Source organism: Heptranchias perlo, chromosome 2, assembly GCF_035084215.1.
Source record: "Heptranchias perlo isolate sHepPer1 chromosome 2, sHepPer1.hap1, whole genome shotgun sequence".
NCBI lineage: Eukaryota > Metazoa > Chordata > Chondrichthyes > Hexanchiformes > Hexanchidae > Heptranchias > Heptranchias perlo.
In genome coordinates, this window is record NC_090326.1 from 170,082,156 (window position 1) to 170,102,545 (window position 20,390).

Consider the following 20,390-nt stretch of genomic DNA (forward strand, 5'->3'; position numbering starts at 1 on the left):
ACTCCCCCACTCTACCCCTCCTCCACCCGCTTTTCCCCATCCCTTACCCACCCACTCTTTCCCCACCCCCCACCCGTTCTACTCCCTCCCTCCCCTACCCACTCTTTCCCTCCTATTCTCCCCCTCCCTCCCACTCTCCTCCTCCCCCACCTGCTCTACCCCCCCCCACTACCCCCCTTGCCCACCCGCTCTCACTTTCACCCTCCCCTACCACTCTCCCCCTCCCCCACCAGTCACCCCTCCCCACCCCCTCCCCAACCAGCTCTTACTCCCCACTCTCCCCCACCCACCCACTTTCCCCCTCCCTCCCATCCTCCCCCTCCTCCCCCTTCCCTACCCACTCTACCCCTCCCCACCTGCTCTTCCCCTTCCCCCCTCCAGGTTTGCGAAGTATTGTCGAACAATAACATAAGAAATAGGAGCAGGAGTAGGCCATTCGGCCCCTCGAGCCTGCTCCACCATTCAATCAGATCACGGCTGATCTTCGACCTCAACTCCACTTTCCCGTCCAATCCCCATATCCCTTGATTCCCTTAGAGTTCAAAAATCTGTCTATCTCAGCCTTGAATATATTCAATGACTCAGCATCCACAGCCCTCTGGGGTAGAGAATTCCTACAAAGATTCACCACCCTCTGAGTGAAGAAATTCCTCCTCATCTCAGTCTTGAATGTCCGACCCCTTATCCTGAGACCATGCCCCCTAGTTCTAGACTCTCCAGCCAGGGGAAACAACCTCTCAGCATCTACCCTGTCAAGCCCACTCAGAATCTTATATATTTCAATGAGATCACCTCTCATTCTTCTAAACTCGAGAGTATAGGCCCATTCTACTCTTGACTTGGTGAGTTGCTGCAGTGCATCCTGTGGATGGTACACACTGCAGCCACTGTGCGCCGGTGGTGAAGGGAGTGAATGTTTAGGGTTGTGAATGGGGTGCCAATCAAGCGGGCTGCTTTGTCCTGGATGGTCTCGAGCTTCTTGAGTGTTGTTGGAGCTGCACTCATCCAGGCAAGTGGAGAGTATTCCATCACACTCCTGACTTGTGCCTTGTAGATGGTGGAAAGGCTTTGGGGAGTCAGGAGGTGAGTCACTCGCCGCAGAATACCCAGCCTCTGACCTGCTCTTGTAGCCACAGTATTTATGTGGCTGGTCCAGTTAAGTTTCTGGTCAATGGTGACCCCCAGGATGTTGATGGTGGGGGATTCGGTGATGGTAATGCCGTTGAATGTCAAGGGGAGGTGGTTAGACTCTCTCTTGTTGGAGATGGTCATTGCCTGGCACTTGTCTGGCATGAATGTTAATTGCCACTTACTATTTTACAAAACTTGCTTAAGATCCAAATAACTTGGTTTTTCCCTCCTCAAGCCCCCTTTTCTCAGTAATAATAAGTGCTGTTGGGGGTTCTTCCACAGTGTGAGTTGGACACTGTACAAACACTCAGATACCCAATGTCGTACGGCTTGCTGAAATGCTGGTGACAACACTACTGTACCCAACACAGCTGAAAAACTACCAAAGGGAAACATACCCATAAAAGTAATGTGTGTGGGTGTGTCTGTGTGCGTGCGTGTGTTCGCACACGTGTGTGGGTGTGTGTGTGTTTGCACCGAGTGTGTGTGGGTGTGTGTGTGAGTGTGTTTGCACCGAGTGTGTGTGTGAGTGTGTGTCCACGAGCTACGTACAGGATGGGCAGCTCGAAGCTTCAGAGAACAGATTTAGCCGGTGACTTTAACTCTTTATTGAAAGACGTGAATACACGTGACGTTTATATATTCAATAGAAAAATCCTACAAGTACATTAAAGCTAATAAGACACGTCTGGATAAAAATGCCCAGATTCTCCATCAGTCCCTCAGTGTTTGTAAAATGTAACTGCATTGAGAAGAAGGATCTAGCAGAATAATTGAAATTATTTTCAGGTATATAATCTGTTCGTTCCCTCTCTGCCATGCGAAGGATGAATGAAGTAGGAAGTTAATCTGCGATATACTGCAGGACGACCAGAGTCCGTGGAAAAGTTGGGACCAAAAAGTAATGTCCTCCAAAGGCATGTGGGTAAATGCATGATGTGGCACTGAGCCGAATGGCCCAGCTCGATGCAGCATTGATGAGTCAGCAAAGGGACATCAAACGAGAGAAAGACCTGCATTTCTCCAGCACCTTTCACAACCTCAGGACGTCCCAAAGCGCTTTACAGCCAATGAAGTACTTTTGAAGTGTAGTCACTGTTGTAATGTAGGGAACGCGGCAGCGGATTTGCGCACAGCAAGATCCCACAAACAGCAAAGAGATAAATGACCCGATCGTCTGTTTTTAGTGATGTTGGTTGAGGGATAAATATTGGCCCCAGGACACTGGGGGAGAACTCCCCCTGCTCTTCTTCAAATAGTGGCCGTGGGATCTTTTACATCCACCTGAGAGGGTAAATGGGGCCTCGGTTTAACATCTCATTCGAAAGACGGCACCTCCGACAGTGCAGCGCTCCCTCAGTACTGACCCTCCGACACTGCAGTACTCCCTCGGTACTGACCCTCCGACACTGCAGTACTCTCTCGGTACTGACCCTCCGACAGTGCAGTACTCCCTCGGTACTGACCCTCCGACAGTGCGGCGCTCCCTCTGTACTGACCCTCCGACACTGCAGTACTCCCTCGGTACTGACCCTCCGACACTGCAGTACTCCCTCGGTACTGACCCTCCGACACTGCAGTACTCCCTCGGTACTGACCCTCCGACAGTGCAGTACTCCCTCGGTACTGACCCTCCGACACTGCAGTACTCCCTCGGTACTGACCCTCCGACAGTGCGGCGCTCCCTCAGTACTGACCCTCTGACAGTGCAGCGCTCCCTCAGTACTGACCCTCCGACAGTGCAGTACTCCCTCAGTACTGACCCTCCGACAGTGCAGTACTCCCTCAGTACTGACCCTCCGACAGTGCAGTACTCCCTCAGTACTGACCCTCCGACAGTACTCCCTCGGTACTGCACTGGGAGTGTCGGCCTAGATTTTGTGCTCAAGTCTCGAGTGGGACTCGAACCCACGACTTTCTGACTCGGAAGCAAGTGCTGCCCCCTGAGCCATGGGTGACACCATCGAGGTGCTACAAGTAGCCTTAGTGCCCCGGGGGGGGGGGGTGGGGGGGTTAGCGATGGGGAAAGTCAGTCTGGGTTTCCACGATGACCACCACCCAGTGGTCAGCCTGCTGGACAATGCCCGGGTGCACTGGGTGAGGACGGGACCGGGGGCTTCAGCTCTGCCCCCTCCTCCATGACGGCACTCATTGTCCCGAGTGAGGCGTGAGGCACTGGTCAGGCACCCAGCTCTCACTGATCCTTACTCCAGCGAGGGACAGGGCAGGAGGCGAGACAGGTTAGAGGCAAAAACTCTTGCACGCAAGCGTTTGGCATCAGAGCTGCAGAATGCTGCTGTAAGCGGGGTAGAGAGGGTAGTCGTGGGCATCCTGGACCCAGCGGGTTCACCCAGGCCCTGTAAATACACAGTGACTCTAAACTGTGCAAGTTAATTCTCACTCAAAGTCACAGTAAGTGGAGCCAGTGGGATATGTAACACGAATATCTTAATTCCGGGAGTTCCCAAGTGACCGTAGTGGGTGGGGGATTCTGATCTCCCTCCGTAACTTCAGTGGACGATCGGGAGAACCCCATGGGGAAATTTTAATCCCTCCACCCCTCATGACTAAAAGGATCCTTGTTGATCCCGACTCCTGTATGTTCCGGCGGAGTTGTGTTCCGGCGGAGTTACGTTCTGGCGGAGTTGCGTTCTGGCGGAGTTACGTTCTGGCGGAGTTGCGTTCTGGCGGAGTTACGTTCTGGCGGAGTTGCGTTCTGGCGGAGTTGCGTTCTGGCGGAGTTGCGTTCTGGCGGAGTTGCGTTCTGGCGGAGTTACGTTCTGGCGGAGTTGCGTTCTGGCGGAGTTGCGTTCTGGCGGAGTTGCGTTCTGGCGGAGTTACGTTCTGGCGGAGTTACGTTCTGGCGGAGTTGTGTTCCGGCGGAGTTACGTTCTGGCGGAGTTGAGTTCTGGCGGAGTTACGTTCTGGCGGAGTTGCGTTCTGGCGGAGTTGCGTTCTGGCGGAGTTGCGTTCTGGCGGAGTTACGTTCTGGCGGAGTTGCGTTCTGGCGGAGTTACGTTCTGGCGGAGTTGCGTTCTGGCGGAGTTACGTTCTGCTGGAGTTGAGTTCTGGCGGAGTTGCGTTCTGGCGGAGTTGCGTTCTGGCGGAGTTACGTTCTGGCGGAGTTGAGTTCTGGCGGAGTTGCGTTCTGGCGGAGTTGCGTTCTGGTGATTTTTTAGGGATTCTGATTCTTTTCCCGTCGTATTTGCCGATTCTCGTGACTCACAGACGGAGATCACCCAGGTTCCAATTCGCAGTGTCTGATTTCATATCGTGCTGACTGATTGAGCAGCCTGGAAAATATATAAAAATATTCAATCTGTCTCACCCTCTCTCTTCCCCTCTCCCCCACTCTGCCTCTTCTGCTCTCTCTCTCCCCTCTCTTGCCCCTGCCCCACCTTATGTCCCCTTCTCTCCCTCGCCCTCTCTCACTCCCCCTCTTTCTCTCTCCACTCTCCCTCTTCTGCTCTCTCCCCCCCACCCAACCTTCTTTCCCCCTCTCTCTCCCCATCCCTCTCACCCCTATAATCAATAAGGCTAATGGAATGCTGGCCTTTATATCTAGAGGACTGGAGTACAAGGGGGCAGAAGTTATGCTGCAGCTATACAAAACCCTGGTTAGACCGCACCTGGAGTACTGTGAGCAGTTCTGGGCACCGCACCTTCGGAAGGACATATTGGCCTTGGAGGGAGTGCAGCGTAGGTTTACTAGAATGATACCCGGACTTCAAGGGTTAAGTTACGAGGAGAGATTACACAAATTGGGGTCGTATTCTCTGGAGTTTCGAAGGTTAAGGGGTGATCTGATCGAAGTTTATAAGATATTAAGGGGAACGGATAGGGTGGATAGAGAGAAACTATTTCCGCTGGTTGGGGATTCTAGGAGTAGGGGGCACAGTCTAAAAATTAGAGCCAGACCTTTCAGGAGCGAGATTAGAAAACATTTCCACACACAAAGGGTGGTAGAAGTTTGGAACTCTCTTCCGCAAACGGCAACTGATACTAGCTCAATTGCTAAATTTAAATGTGAGATAGATAGCTTTTTGGCAACCAAAGGTATTAAGGGATATGGGCCAAAGGCAGGTATATGGAGTTAGATCACAGATCAGCCATGATCTTATCAAATGGCGGGGCAGGCACGAGGGGCTGAATGGCCTCCTCCTGTTCCTATGTTCCCTCTTTCTTCCCCATCCCACCTTCCTCCCACTCTCGCACCCCCCCCAGCCCCTCTCCTCCTCTCTCTCCCTTCCCTCTTTTCTTTCCCCCATCCTCTCTCTTTTCACCCCCTACATAACGTAAACCACAGGAGGAAATATTCTGGAGTTTCCACCTTCTGACCAGTTGTCTCTCCAGCCAAGTATCTGAACCCCGACTGTGCGAGTTCGGCAAACTCAGGCTTCAGCGAGCTGGCGGCCCCTGCTCAGCCTCACTGGCGGGTCACAGGGCCGGTTTGGCTCAATATAGAGTCAGGAATTCCCAACTGATTTGAATAACATCCGAGGTGCTTGGCCTGTCGGACACTTGGCAGGGGAGCGTTGCCCTGAGTCTCTGCTGCAGGCCTTTAAGAGCAAGTTAGAGGCTGTTAAAGGGGCTACAGCAGAGATACGAGGGCCACACGGCTCTCTCTGATGCTGAATGTTTTTATAACTAATAAATTGAAGTGTTCAAAGAAAATGAAAACAAAACACAGAGTCTTTTTCCAATGCCCCTCTGATTTTTCTCCCAGGTTGCTGGCAGCAGTGTCCTGTTTGACTGACAGTCGAGAACCTTCCAATCGGGTAACAAAGAGACTGTTGGCTTTCCGATTGGCTCAGGAAGGCAGGGCACCGCGATGATGGACGTGTCAACGACCAATGGTGGGACGGGGAGGTGGGAGGTCATGTGATGAAACCTCCAGGAACACGTCCAACCAGAGTTGGCGACCCTCGGCTGTCCTGCAACACGGCCCTCACCCACTTCACTGCTTGACTTAAAATAATCGGAGCCCTAACATACTGGCATTCCCAACTGACCTGATAAATCAAGGACATCCATCCAGGAATCCCTCTCGCCAAAAGCTGCCAGGAGCAACTCCAGCCCGACGGAACCGATTCCAGGATTCCCCGATAAGTCAAGAAATGCCAGTGATGGGAACGATGGCAGACACCTACAGGGAAAAGGGGAATATGCACCGTGAGTTCCATAGTTCGACTCTCTCTGCTCGCCCAGCAGCCTATGTAGTTAGAAATATTTATCTTTCTCTCCGCCTGATCCCAACTCCTGCTGGGATTATGGTCCCATGGGCACTGCCAGCTCTCTGGGATTCACCAAACTCCTGCTGGGGTTACGGTCCCATGGGCACTGCCAGCTCTCTGGGATTCACCAAACTCCTGCTGGGATTACGGTCCCATGGGCACTGGCAGCTCTCTGGGATTCACCAAACTCCTGCTGGGATTATGGTCCCATGGGCAGTGCCAGCTCTCTGGGATTCACCAAACTCCTGCTGGGATTATGGTCCCATGGGCACTGCCAGCTCTCTGGGATTCACCAAACTCCTGCTGGGATTATGGTCCCATGGGCACTGCCAGCTCTCTGGGATTCACCAAACTCCTGCTGGGATTACGGTCCCATGGGCAGTGCCAGCTCTCTGGGATTCACCAAACTCCTGCTGGGATTATGGTCCCATGGGCACTGCCAGCTCTCTGGGATTCACCAAACTCCTGCTGGGATTACGGTCCCATGGGCAGTGCCAGCTCTCTGGGATTCACCAAACTCCTGCTGGGATTATGGTCCCATGGGCACTGCCAGCTCTCTGGGATTCACCAAACTCCTGCTGGGATTATGGTCCCATGGGCAGTGCCAGCTCTCTGGGATTCACCAAACTCCTGCTGGGGTTACGGTCCCATGGGCACTGCCAGCTCTCTGGGATTCACCAAACTCCTGCTGGGATTATGGTCCCATGGGCACTGGCAGCTCTCTGGGATTCACCAAACTCCTGCTGGGGTTACGGTCCCATGGGCACTGCCAGCTCTCTGGGATTCACCAAACTCCTGCTGGGGTTACGGTCCCATGGGCACTGCCAGCTCTCTGGGATTCACCCAACTGGCATACTCTTCAGGGGTGAGCCTGGGTAGTGAACGATTTCACAGCTGAGCCTGATACCGTCCTCACCCAGCCGCAACTCCAACTACTTGCATTTATATAGCAACTTTAACACAGTAAAACGTCCCAAGGCACTTGACAGGAGCGATTATCAAACAAAATTTGACGCCGAGCCACATGGAGATATTAGGACAGGTGAAGAGGGAGGTTTTAAGGAGCGTCTTAAAGGAGGAGGGAGAGGTTTAGGGAGGGAATTCCAGAGCTTAGGGCCCAGGCAGCTGAAGGCACGGCCGCCAATGGTGGAGCGATTAAAATCAGGGATGTGCAAGAGGCAAGAATTGGAGGAGTGCAGAGATCTCGGAGGGTTGTAGGGCTGGAGGAGGTTACAGAGATTGGGAGGGGCGAGGGCCATGGAGGGATTTGAAAACAAGGATGAGAATTTTAAAATTGAGGTGTTCCCGGACCGGGAGCCAATGTAGGTCAGCGAGCACGGGGGGTGATGGGTGAACGGGACTTGGTGCGAGTTAGGATACGGGCAGCAGAGTTTTGGATGGTATCCAGACACACTCACTTTCCAGCAGGATAGTGATCAGGAGCAGGAACTCTGGCTGATTTGAGCCTCACTAGTCTGGGCACTCAGTCTAGTCATCGCAGCCCAAGAGCTGTTCTAGCTGGGATCTGATAAATCAGCACAAAAGCAGAGATACAACTTGTGATCATCCTTTTCTGTACTGCTCAGAACCATATCAAATGGTTAATTTACCCACTGAGCCATCAGACAATCCAAATATTCATCAACATTTGGATCGACAGCGGCCAGCCGTGGCTCAGTGGGTCGCACTCTCGTCTGACTCAGAAGGTCGTGGGTTTGAGCTCCACTCCAGGGACTTGATCATATCATTTAGGCTGACGCTCCAGCACAGTGCTGAGAGAGCGCTGCACTGTCGGAAGGTCAGTACTGAGGGAGCGCCGCACTGTCGGAGGGTCAGTACTGAGAGAGCGCTGCACTGTCGGAAGGTCAGTACTGAGGGAGAGCAGCACTGTCGGAGGGTCAGTACTGAGGGAGCGCTGCACTGTCGGAGGGTCAGTACTGAGGGAGCGCTGCACTGTCGGAGGGTCAGTACTGAGGGAGCGCTGCACTGTCGGAGGGTCAGTACTGAGGGAGCGCCGCACTGTCGGAGGGTCAGTACTGAGGGAGCGCCGCACTGTCGGAGGGTCAGTACTGAGGGAGCGCTGCACTGTCGGAGGGTCAGTACTGAGGGAGCGCTGCACTGTCGGAGGGTCAGTACTGAGGGAGCGCCGCACTGTCGGAGGGTCAGTACTGAGGGAGCGCCGCACTTTCGGAGGGTCAGTACTGAGGGAGCGCTGCACTGTCGGAGGGTCAGTACTGAGGGAGCGCTGCACTGTCGGAGGGTCAGTACTGAGGGAGCGCTGCACTGTCGGAGGGTCAGTACTGAGGGAGCGCTGCACTGTCGGAGGGTCAGTACTGAGGGAGCGCTGCACTGTCGGAGGGTCAGTACTGAGGGAGCGCTGCACTGTCGGAGGGGCAGTACTGAGGGAGTGCTGCACTGTCGGAGGGTCAGTATTGAGGGAGTGCTGCACTGTCAGAGGGGTCAGTACTGAGGGAGCGCTGCACTGTCAGAGGTGCCGTCTTTTGGATGTGACGTTACACCAGGCTCTAACTGGCCTGTCAGGTGGATGTAAAAGATCCCACGGACACTATTTCGAAGAAGAGCAGGGGGAGTTCTCCCCGGTGTCCTGGGGCCAATATTTATCCCTCAACCAACATCACTAAAAACAGATTATCTGGTCATTATCACATTGCTGTTTGTGGGATCTTGCTGTGCGCAAATTGACTGCTGCATTTCCCACAATACAACAGTGACTACACTTCAAAAATACTTGAATGGCTGTTCGAAGAACTCAATGATTGTCCAGATATCTCCCTGGATTGTGGGAGTTTCAGATCAGGAGAGCCCGGTTGGAACTCAGTCGTGTTTTGATCAGTTTGTGAAAGGACAGGATTTACTGTTACAGCAATTTTACAACAGAACAACTCGGATAGAATATTAAAAGTTTCTGAAGAATTATGCCAAAACTTTGAAGATCAGAAGGAGTTACCTGGCAAAATCCCTGATGGAGACATCTGTCAAAGAGTTTTTGGAAAGATTGAGGTGAGTCATCGTGCAGCCGGCCTGGAGCGGGGAAGGAATATTCTGATCAGTAAAACACGGCAATGTACCGTCACTGAGGAGTGAGGATAGAGAGAGAGAGATCAACATGGCACCAGACGGTCTTCTTCAACAATCTGCCACCTCCCGCTGTCCGTCACGAGGCCCGTACCCCATTTTGTGGGGCAGTGGCCGGCAGGTGACCTGTTGGCTTCAGTGCCGAGATAAAACCAGCGACTGTCGTGATCATTGAGTGACCGACAATGATGGTGTCAGTCCGTGCTGCGGGTCGAGGGGTCGGTGACCCCGGGACGAGGGGTCGGTGACGGTGCCGAGGGGTCGGTGACGGTGACGAGGGGTCGGTGACTCCGGGACGAGGGGTCGGTGACGGTGACGTGGGGTCGGTGACGGTGACGTGGGGTCGGTGACCCTGGGACGTGGGGTCGGTGACGGTGACGTGGGGTCGGTGACCCTGGGACGAGGGGTCGGTGACGGTGACGTGGGGTCGGTGACCCTGGGACGAGGGGTCGGTGACTCTGGGACGAGGGGTCGGTGACGGTGACGAGGGGTCGGTGACGGTGACGAGGGGTCGGTGACCCTGGGACGTGGGGTCGGTGATGGTGCCGAGGGGTCGGTGACCCTGGGTCGAGGGGTGGGTGATCCTGGGACGTGGGGTCGGTGACGGTGACGTGGGGTCGGTGACGGTGACGAGGGGTCGGTGACGGTGACGAGGGGTCGGTGACTCCGGGACGAGGGGTCGGTGACGGTGACGAGGGGTCGGTGACCCTGGGACGTGGGGTCGGTGACGGTGACGTGGGGTCGGTGACGGTGACGAGGGGTCGGTGACTCCGGGACGAGGGGTCGGTGACGGTGACGAGGGGTCGGTGACCCTGGGACGAGGGGTCGGTGACCCTGGGACGTGGGGTCGGTGACGGTGACGAGGGGTCGGTGACGGTGACGAGGGGTCGGTGACGGTGACGAGGGGTCGGTGACCCTGGGACGTGGGGTCGGTGACGGTGCCGAGGGGTCGGTGACGGTGACGAGGGGTCGGTGACTCCGGGACGAGGGGTCGGTGACGGTGACGAGGGGTCGGTGACCCCGGGACGAGGGGTCGGTGACGGTGACGAGGGGTCGGTGACCCTGGGACGTGGGGTCGGTGACGGTGACGAGGGGTCGGTGACGGTGACGAGGGGTCGGTGACCCTGGGACGTGGGGTCGGTGACGGTGACGAGGGGTCGGTGACTCCGGGACGAGGGGTCGGTGACGGTGACGAGGGGTCGGTGACTCCGGGACGAGGGGTCGGTGACCCTGGGACGAGGGGTCGGTGACTCCGGGACGAGGGGTCGGTGACGGTGACGTGGGGTCGGTGACTCTGGGACGAGGGGTCGGTGACCCTGGGACGTGGGGTCGGTGACGGTGACGAGAGGTCAGTGACGGTGACGAGGGGTCGGTGACGGTGACGAGGGGTCGGTGACCCTGGGACGTGGGGTCGGTGACGGTGACGAGAGGTCAGTGACGGTGACGAGGGGTCGGTGACGGTGACGAGGGGTCGGTGACCCTGGGACGTGGGGTCGGTGATGGTGCCGAGGGGTCGGTGACCCTGGGACGAGGGGTCGGTGACCCTGGGACGAGGGGTCGGTGACGGTGACGTGGGGTCGGTGACGGTGACGAGGGGTCGGTGACCCTGGGACGTGGGGTCGGTGACGGTGCCGAGGGGCCGGTGACGGTGACAAGGGGTCGGTGACTCTGGGACGAGGGGTCGGTGACCCTGGGATGTGGGGTCGGTAACCCCGGGACGAGGGGTCGGTGATGGTGACGTGGGGTCGGTGACCCCGGGACGAGGGGTCGGTGACGGTGACGAGGGGTCGGTGACTCTGGGACGAGGGGTCGGTGACCCTGGGACGAGGGGTCGGTGACCCTGGGACGAGGGGTCGGTGACGGTGACAAGGGGTCGGTGACTCTGGGACGAGGGGTCGGTGACCCCGGGACGAGGGGTCGGTGACGGTGACAAGGGGTCGGTGACTCTGGGACGAGGGGTCGGTGACCCCGGGACGAGGGGTCGGTGACGGTGACAAGGGGTCGGTGACTCTGGGACGAGGGGTCGGTGACCCTGGGATGTGGGGTCGGTGACCCCGGGACGAGGGGTCGGTGATGGTGACGTGGGGTCGGTGACCCCGGGACGAGGGGTCGGTGACGGTGACGAGGGGTCGGTGACTCTGGGACGAGGGGTCGGTGACCCTGGGACGAGGGGTCGGTGACGGTGACGAGGGGTCGGTGACCCTGGGACGAGGGGTCGGTGACTCTGGGACGAGGGGTCGGTGACGGTGACGTGGGGTCGGTGACCCCGGGACGAGGGGTCGGTGACGGTGACGTGGGGTCGGTGACCCCGGGACGAGGGGTCGGTGACGGTGATGTGGGGTCGGTGACTCTGGGATGAGGGGTCGGTGACCCCGGGACGAGGGGTCGGTGACGGTGACGTGGGGTCGGTGACGGTGACGTGGGGTCGGTGACCCCGGGACGAGGGGTCGGTGACCCCGGGACGAGGGGTCGGTGACGGTGACGTGGGGTCGGTGACCCTGGGACGAGGGGTCGGTGACCCCGGGACGAGGGGTCGGTGACGGTGACGTGGGGTCGGTGACCCTGGGACGAGGGGTTGGTGACGGTGACGAGGGGTCGGTGACCCTGGGACGAGGGGTCGGTGACCCTGGGACGAGGGGTCGGTGACCCTGGGACGAGGGGTCGGTGACCCTGGGACGAGGGGTCGGTGACGGTGACGAGGGGTCGGTGACTCCGGGACGAGGGGTCGGTGACCCTGGGACGAGGGGTCCGTGACCCTGGGACGAGGGGTCGGTGACTCCGGGACGAGGGGTCGGTGACCCCGGGACGAGGGGTCGGTGACGGTGACGAGGGGTCGGTGACGGTGACGAGGGGTCGGTGACTCCGGGACGAGGGGTTGGTGACGGTGACGAGGGGTCGGTGACGGTGACGAGGGGTCGGTGACCCCGGGACGAGGGGTCGGTGACGGTGACGAGGGGTCGGTGACCCCGGGACGAGGGGTCGGTGACGGTGACGAGGGGTCGGTGACGGTGACGAGGGGTCGGTGACCCCGGGACGAGGGGTCGGTGACCCCGGGACGAGGGGTCGGTTTTAGGCACATTTCACAGTTGTGGGGAATCAAAGTGATTCCGACTTCCCGGTAATTTTTCGGTCTTTAATAAATTCCATTCTGATTCCACACCAGATTCCCCAGTGTGCCAATGCATTGCCAGACCTTGTGTTGCAAATCACAATCATAGTATCATGGTAGGTACACCACAGGAGCAGGCCATTCGGCCCATACTGTCTGTGCCAGCTCTTTGAAAGAGCTATCCAATTTATCCCATTGCCCTGCTCATTCCCCGTAGCCCTGCAAATTTATTCCATTCAAGTATTTATCCAATTCCATTTTGAAAGTCACCACTGAATCTGCTTCCTCCGCCCTTTCAGGCAGTGCAAGTTCAATTGGCTAATTCTGCTGCCAAGACATGTAAACGCTCTCCCATTATTGATGAAACGTGGAGATGAGAGGCTGAGGTAAGTGAGGTGTGACTGACCCTCCCTATGGGGTCAGAACCTCTCTGTCTGATGTCACAAAGCAGCATTCATAGAATCTCACAGCACAGAAGGAGGCCATTCAGCCCCTCGTGCCTGTACCGGCTCTTTGAAAGAGCTGTCCAATTTTGACCCACACCTCAGCTCTTTCCCCATAACCCTGAAAATTAGTCCTCAAGTACATGTCCAATTGCCTTTTGAAAGTTCCTATGGAATCTGCTTCCAGCACCCTTTCAGGACGTGAGTTCCAGATCTCAACAACCCTCTGAGTGAAAAAATTTCTCCTCATTTCCGCTCTAGTTCTTTTGCCAATTATTTTAAATCCATGACCTCTGGTTGCCGATCCATTTGCCAGAGGAAACAATTTGTCCCTATTTGCTCCTGTCAAAACCCCTCATAATTTTGACTACCTCCATAAGGTCTCCCCTTAACCTTCTCTGCTCGAAGGAGAACAATCTCACCTTCTCCAATCTCTCCACATAACTGAAGTCCCTCATCCCGGGTATCCCGGTAAACCTCCTCTGCACCCTCTCCAAGGCCTTGACATCCTTCCTAAAGTGCGGTGCCCAGAATTGTAAACAATACTCCAGCTGAGGCCCAACCAGTGATTTGTAAAGGTTTAGCGTGACTTCCTTGTTTTTGTATTCAGTGCCCCTATTTACAAAGCCTAGTATCCCATTCACTTTCTCAACCACCTTATTAACCTGCCCTGTCACCATCAATGGTTTCTGAATATGCCCCCCTGGTCCCTCTGCTCTTGCACCCCCTCAAAATAGTCCCATTTGGATGATACTGCCCCTCCGTGTTGTTCCTCCCAAAGTGCATCACTTCACACTTATCCACATTAAATTGCATCCGCCATCTGTCTGCCCAGTTCACCACTCTGTCTAAGTTTTCCTGAAGTCTGTTACTATCCTCCTCACTATTTACCACATTGCCAAGTTTTGTATCATCCGCAAACTTCGAAATTGTACTCCCTATAACCGAGTCCAGGTCATTTATATGTAACGAGAAAATCAATAGGCCTATTACCGACCCCTGGGGGACCCCACTGCATACTTCTCTCCAGTCACAAAAACATCCCTTCAACACTACTCTCTGCCTCCTATCCCGTAGCTAATTATGTACCCAAGTTACCACCATCCCTTTGATCCCATGTGCTTCTATTTTTGGAATAAGTCTCTTATGTGGCACTTTATCAAATGTCTTTCGAAAGTCCATGCATGCAACATCTCCTGCACTAGCTTCATCAACCCTCTCTGTCACTTCATCAAATAACCCAATCGGGTTAGTCAGACACGATTTGCCTTTAATAAATCCGTGCTGGCTGACCCTTATTTACTCATGCTTCTCCAAGTGAGAATTAATTTTCTTCTTGATAATGGTCTCTAGTGGTTTTCCCACCACAGGCGTCAGATTGACTGGCCTACAGTTACCTGGTTTATCCCTCTCCCCTTTTTTTAACAGGGGTGTAGTACTTGCAATCCTCCAGTCCTCTGGCACCACTCCCATATCCAAGGAGGATTGAAAGATTGTGGTCAAAGCTTCTGCTATCTTCACCCTACCTTCCCTCAGCAACCTAGGATACATCCCATCTGGACCGGGTGACTTGTTAACTTTGAGTGATGTCAATCTATTTAGCACCTCCTTTCTATCTATTTTTATCCTATCCAATATCTCTGCTCCCTCCTCCTCTACTGTGATATTAACTTCATCCTCTTCTTTTGTGAAGACAGATGCAAAGTCCTCATTCAGTACCTCACTCATGCCCTCTGCCTCCACAAGATTTCCTTTTTTGTCCCTAATTGACCCCACCATCCCTTTAACTATCCTTTTACTTTTTACATGTTTATTAAAGATTTTTGTGTTCCCTTTCATGTTATCCACTAATCTTTTCTCATACTCTCTCTTTCTCCTTCTTATGTCCTTTTTTCAATTTCTCCTTGCACTCTCTGTATTCTGCCTGGTTTTCTACTGTATTCTGTACCTGACATTTGTCATAAACCTCTTTTTTTCTGTTTTATTTTAACCTCTATTTCCTTTGTCATCCAGGGAGCTCTAACTTTGAATGACCCATCTTTCCTCTTTATAGGAATGTGGTTGGTTTGTATCTGAACTATCTCCACACTGAAGGCCTGCTATTGCTCATTTACTGTTTTCTTGGCAAGTCTTTGTTTCCAGTCCACCTGTGCTCGATCCCTTCTCAAATCACTGGTATTGGCTCTCTTCCAGTTGGATATTTTCATCGCTGATTTTTCTTTGTCCCATTGCAATGACAAGTGTTGGGATAAAATCGACCTTAACTGGCTGGTCCTAAAATAACAGATATAAACAGATTCTACCCATATAAAACTTTGCCCTAAAGGATGAATCCAATCCTCCTCCCTCCAGATCTAAAGCAGGAAGTACACAGAAAGTACAGAATGATACTTGCCGAGGTCTGGACCAATTCACTAGAAAATCATCAGATTGCTTTTTTATTAATTCTCGGGGTGTGGGCGTCGCTGGCGAGGCCGGCATTTATTGCCCATTCCTTGTTGCCCTGAGAAGGTGGTGGTGAGCCGCCTCCTTGAAACGCTACAGTCCGTGAGCGACTTGCTCGGTCACTTCAGAGGGCAGCTAAGAGTCAACCGCGTTGGTGTGGGACTGGAGTCACATATAGGCCCAGACCGGGTAAGGACGGCAGGTTTCCTTCCCTAAAGGACATTGGGTTTTTACGACAATCCGACAGCTTTAGAGTCACTTTTACTGATAGCGGATTCTTTTCTAAACTGAATTCAAATTCTCAAACTGCCACGGAGGGATTTGAACTCCTGTTCTCTGGATTATTCGTCCAGTAACATAACCACTACAATACTTATAATTATCATCAGATGCTCAGTTCACACGACAGTTTCTGATCTATGTGGTAAATTCATTCCAAAAACAAGAACTTTCTTCAGTTAGGAGACAGCTGTGTGATTTTCCCAGATGTGTTTAGGGGTCTTAGTGTAGGCTCTGCCCATCTCAACCTCATGCACTAGAATCCCATGTAACTGAGGCAGTCACATTTAGCGAGAGAGTAGCCACTGGGCAAAGAGTAGGACAACAGCAGCATCCTTCTCCCCCACCCTGGGGGGTCCTCCAACGGTATGTAGGTGGTTGAGGCACTCTAAAGGCCAGTGTGATGCTTCTTTCTGTGGTTTGGAGAAACAGTGATCCACAAACAGGGAAGAAACTGGGAGAAAGATGGCCCAACTGCACCTGAAGTTGCCCTCTGGGTAACGCCTGAGCAAAGATTCTCCCCGACATCAAGCGTCCATTTCGTACTGACCTGTGAGAGGTACTTCACGACGAGTTCCACCAAGGGCTTGTCCTCTTGGCTACCAAGGACTGACGAGATCTCCAGACGAGAAAGGACATCATGGGGGAGATTCTTCAGAAGAAGCTGTACCCCTTTCAAGCCCAGGGCGTTGTGGGATAGGATCAAAGTCTTCAGGTGCGTGGATCCTGAGTGAATAAAGAGGTGAGTGCTGAGTGCATGAGTAGACCAACAGGTGATTGACCAGTGCACACCTCACATAGGTCATTATTTCACTCTCACCTGACTGTTCTGTAACTTCCAGCAGAAAATAATCTTGAATAACTAACCGTTAATCCCTAAGATATTAAAATATAACTAGATCTTTCTGGTGACAATATTACCAATCACCTGATGCTATATACACGTTCAAAACTGAAAGCCACACTCCCTTTTACCTCAGTCTCACCATCATGGCAGTGTGGTTCAGTGGCTTGCACTCGTCACCTCTGATTCACAAGGTTGTGGGCTCGAGACCCACTCTCGAGACTCCTGCACATAATCCAGGCCGACACACCCAGTGTGGTACTGAGCGAATGCTGCACTTTTTGATGTGATGTTAAACCGACACTCTGTGTCACAAGGTCACAAGTTAGTTATGGAAGAGGAAGGCCATTCTGCCCATCTTCATTCATCCATCCCGAGAGATCTTAAAGTGCTCCCCATTACAGCATCCAATTGTTTCATAAGAATATGAGAGATAGGAGCAGGAGCAGGCCATTCGGCCCCTCGAGCCTGCTCCGCCATTCAATCAGATCATGGCTGATCTTCGACCTCAACTCCACTTTCCCGCCCGATCCCCATATCCCTTGATTCCCCGAGAGTCCAAAAATCTATCGATCTCAGTCTTGAATATTGTAAACAATTTTACAACACCAAGTTATAGTCCAGCAATTTTATTTTAAATTCACAAGCTTTCGGAGGCTTCCTCCTTCGTCAGGTGAACGTTTACCTGAGGAAGGAGGAAGCCTCCGAAAGCTTGTGAATTTAAAATAAAATTGCTGGACTATAACTTGGTGTTGTAAAATTGTTTACAATTGTCAACCCCAGTCCATCACCGGCATCTCCACATCAGTCTTGAATATACTCAATGACTGAGCATCCACAGCCCTCTGGGGGAGAGAATTCCAAAGATTCACAGCCCTCTGAGTGAAGAAATTTTTCCTCATCTCGGTCCTAAATGGCTGACCCCTTATCCTGAGACTATGCCCCCTGGTTCTAGACTCTCCAACCAGGGGAAACAACCTCTCAGCATCTACCCTGTCAAGCCCCCTCAGAATCTTATACGTTTCAAAACTTCCAAATTTTGTGTCATCTGCAAATTTGGAAATTGTGCCCTGTACACCCAAGTCCAAGTCATTAATATATATCAAGAAAAGCAGTGGTCCCAGCACCGACCCCTGGGGAACACCACTGTACACCTCCCTCCAGTCCGAAAAACAACCGTTCACCACTACTCTCTGTTTCCCGTCATTTAGCTAATTCTGTATCAATGCTGCCACTGCCCCCTTTATTCCATGGGCTTCAACTTTGATGATAAACCTATTATGCGGCACTTTATCAAATACCTTTTGAAAGTCCATATACACCACATCAACCGCATTGCCCTCATCTACCCTCTCTGTTCCCTCATCAAAAAACTCTATCAAATTAGTTAAACACGATTTGCCTTTCCTTAATTAATCCACACTTGGCCAGGTGACTGTTAATTCTGTCCCGGATTATCGTTTCTAAAAGTTTCCCCACCACTGAGGTTAAACTGACTGGCCTGTAGTTGCTGGGTTTATCCTTACACCCTTTTTTTGAACAAGGGTGTAACATTTGCAATTCTCCAGTCCTCTGGCACCACCCCTGTATCTAAGGATGTTTGGAAGATTATGGCCAGTACCTCCGCAATTTCCACCCTTACTTCCCTCAGTAACCTAGGATGCATCCCATCTGGACTGGGTGACTTATCTACTTTAAGTACAGCGAGCCTTTCTAGTACCTCCTCTTTCTCAATTTTTAGCCCATCCAGTATCTCAACTACATCTTCCTTTACTGAGACTCTGGCAGCATCTTCCTTGGTAAAGACAGATGCAAAGTACTCATTTAGTACCTCAGCCATGCCCTCTGCCTCCACATGTAGATGTCCTTTTTGGTCCCTGTTCAGCCCCACCCCTCCTCTTACTACCCGCTTATTGTTTACATGCCTGTAGAAGACTTTTGGATTCCCTTTTATGTTGGCCGCCAGTCTATTCTCATACTCTCTCTTTGCACCTCTTATTTCCTTTTTCACTTCCCCTCTGAACTTTCTATATTCAGCCTGGTTCTCACTTGTGTTATCAACCTGACATCTGTCGTACGCCCCTTTTTTCAGCTTCATCTTACTCTCTATCTCTTTTGTCATCCAGGGAGCTCTGGCTTCAGTTGCCCTACCTTTCTCCCTTGTGGGAATGTACCTAGACTGTACCTGAACCATCTCCTCTTTAAAGGCCGCCCACTGTTCAATTACAGTTTTTCCTGCCAATCTATGATTCCAATTTACCCGGGCTAGATCTGTTCTCATCCCACTGAAATTGGCCCTCCTCCAATTGAGTATTTTTACTTTAGAGTCTACCATATCCTTTTCCATAGCTATTCTAAACCTTATGATACTATGATCACTGTTCCCTAAATGCTCTCCCACTGACACTTGATCCACTTGGCCTGCCTCATTCCCCAGAACCAAATCCAGCAATTCCTCCTTCCTCATTGGGCCGGAAATGTACTGGTCGAGAAAGTTCTCCTGAACACACCAAAAATTCCTCCCCCTCTTTGTCCCTGATTATTACTATCCCAGTCTATATTAGGATAGTTGAAATTCCCTGTTATCACTACTCTATGGCTCTTGCACCTCTCTGTAATTTCCCTGCAAATTTTCTCCTCTATCTCCTTCCCACTAGTTGGTGGCCTATAGAATACACCCAGTAGTGTAATGGCACCTGTTTTATTTCTTAACTCGAACCAAATAGATTCTGTCCTTGACCCCTCCAGGACATCCTCTCTCTCCAGCACTGCAATATTCTCCTTCATCAATACTGCCACCCCCCCCTCCTTTCTTTCCTTCCCTATCTTTCCTGAACACTTTATATCCAGGAATATTTAGTACCCAATCCTGCCCTTTTTTGAGCCAGGTCTCATTCTCCTAAACTCCAGAGAGTATCGGCCCATTCTACACAATCTCTCCTCATAGGACAACCCTCTCATCCCAGGAATTAATCTAGTGAACCTTTGTTGTACCGCCTTAAGGCAAGTATCTCCTTCCTTAGATAAGGAGACCAAAACTGTCCACAGTACTCCAGGTGAGGTCTCACCAAAGGCCTGTACAATTGCAGCAAGACCTCCTTACTCTTATGTTCCAACCCCCTTGCAATAAAGGCTAACATACCATTTGCTTTCCTAATTGCTTGCTGTTCCTGTATGTTAACTTTCTGTGATTTGTATACAAGGACACCCAAATCTCTCTGAATATTAACATTTCTTAGTCTCTCACCATTTAAAAAATATTTTGCTTTTTTATTCTTCCTACCAAAGTGAATAACCTCACATTTCCCCACATTATACTCCATCTGCCACCTTCTTGCCCACTCACTTAACCTGTCTATATCCCTTTGCAGACTCTTTGTGTCCCCCTCGCAGCTTACTTTCCCACCTAGCTTTATATCGTCAGCAAACTTGGATACATTACACTCGGTCCCCTCATCTAAGTCATTAATATAGATTGTAAATAGCTGAGGCCTGAGCACTGATCCTTGAGGCACCCCACTAGTTACAGCCTGACAACCTGAGAATGACCCGTTTATCCCTACTCTCTGTTTTCTGTCCTTTAACCAATCCTCTATCCATGCTAATATATTACCCCCAAACCCCCATGAACCATTATCTTGTGGAACAACCTTTTATGTGGCTCCTTATCGAATGCCTTTTGAAAATCCAAATATACGACATCCACTGGTTCCCCCTTAATTACACCCTCAAAAAATTCTAATAAATTTGTCAAACACGATTTCCTTTTCATAAAACCATGTTGACTCTGCCTAATCATATTATGATTT

At 52.3% G+C, this 20,390-nt stretch overlaps 1 protein-coding gene across 3 annotated transcripts in view; it reads right to left on the reverse strand.

The window, feature by feature from the left end:
• Positions 1-1,724: 1,724 nt before the first annotated feature.
• LOC137300009 (tonsoku-like protein) overlaps positions 1,725-20,390 on the reverse strand; it is a 343,926-nt gene continuing 325,260 nt past the window's right edge. For all 3 annotated transcript variants that reach the window (XM_067969102.1, XM_067969095.1, XM_067969111.1), the window contains 4 exons: positions 16,288-16,463; positions 9,334-9,407; positions 6,144-6,277; positions 1,725-4,424 (listed from right to left, as the gene is read on the reverse strand). In XM_067969102.1, coding sequence (XP_067825203.1) covers positions 4,354-4,424; positions 6,144-6,277; positions 9,334-9,407; positions 16,288-16,463 — 455 coding nt within the window. In that variant the 3' untranslated portion in view covers positions 1,725-4,353. The remainder of the gene's footprint in view (positions 4,425-6,143; positions 6,278-9,333; positions 9,408-16,287; positions 16,464-20,390) is intronic.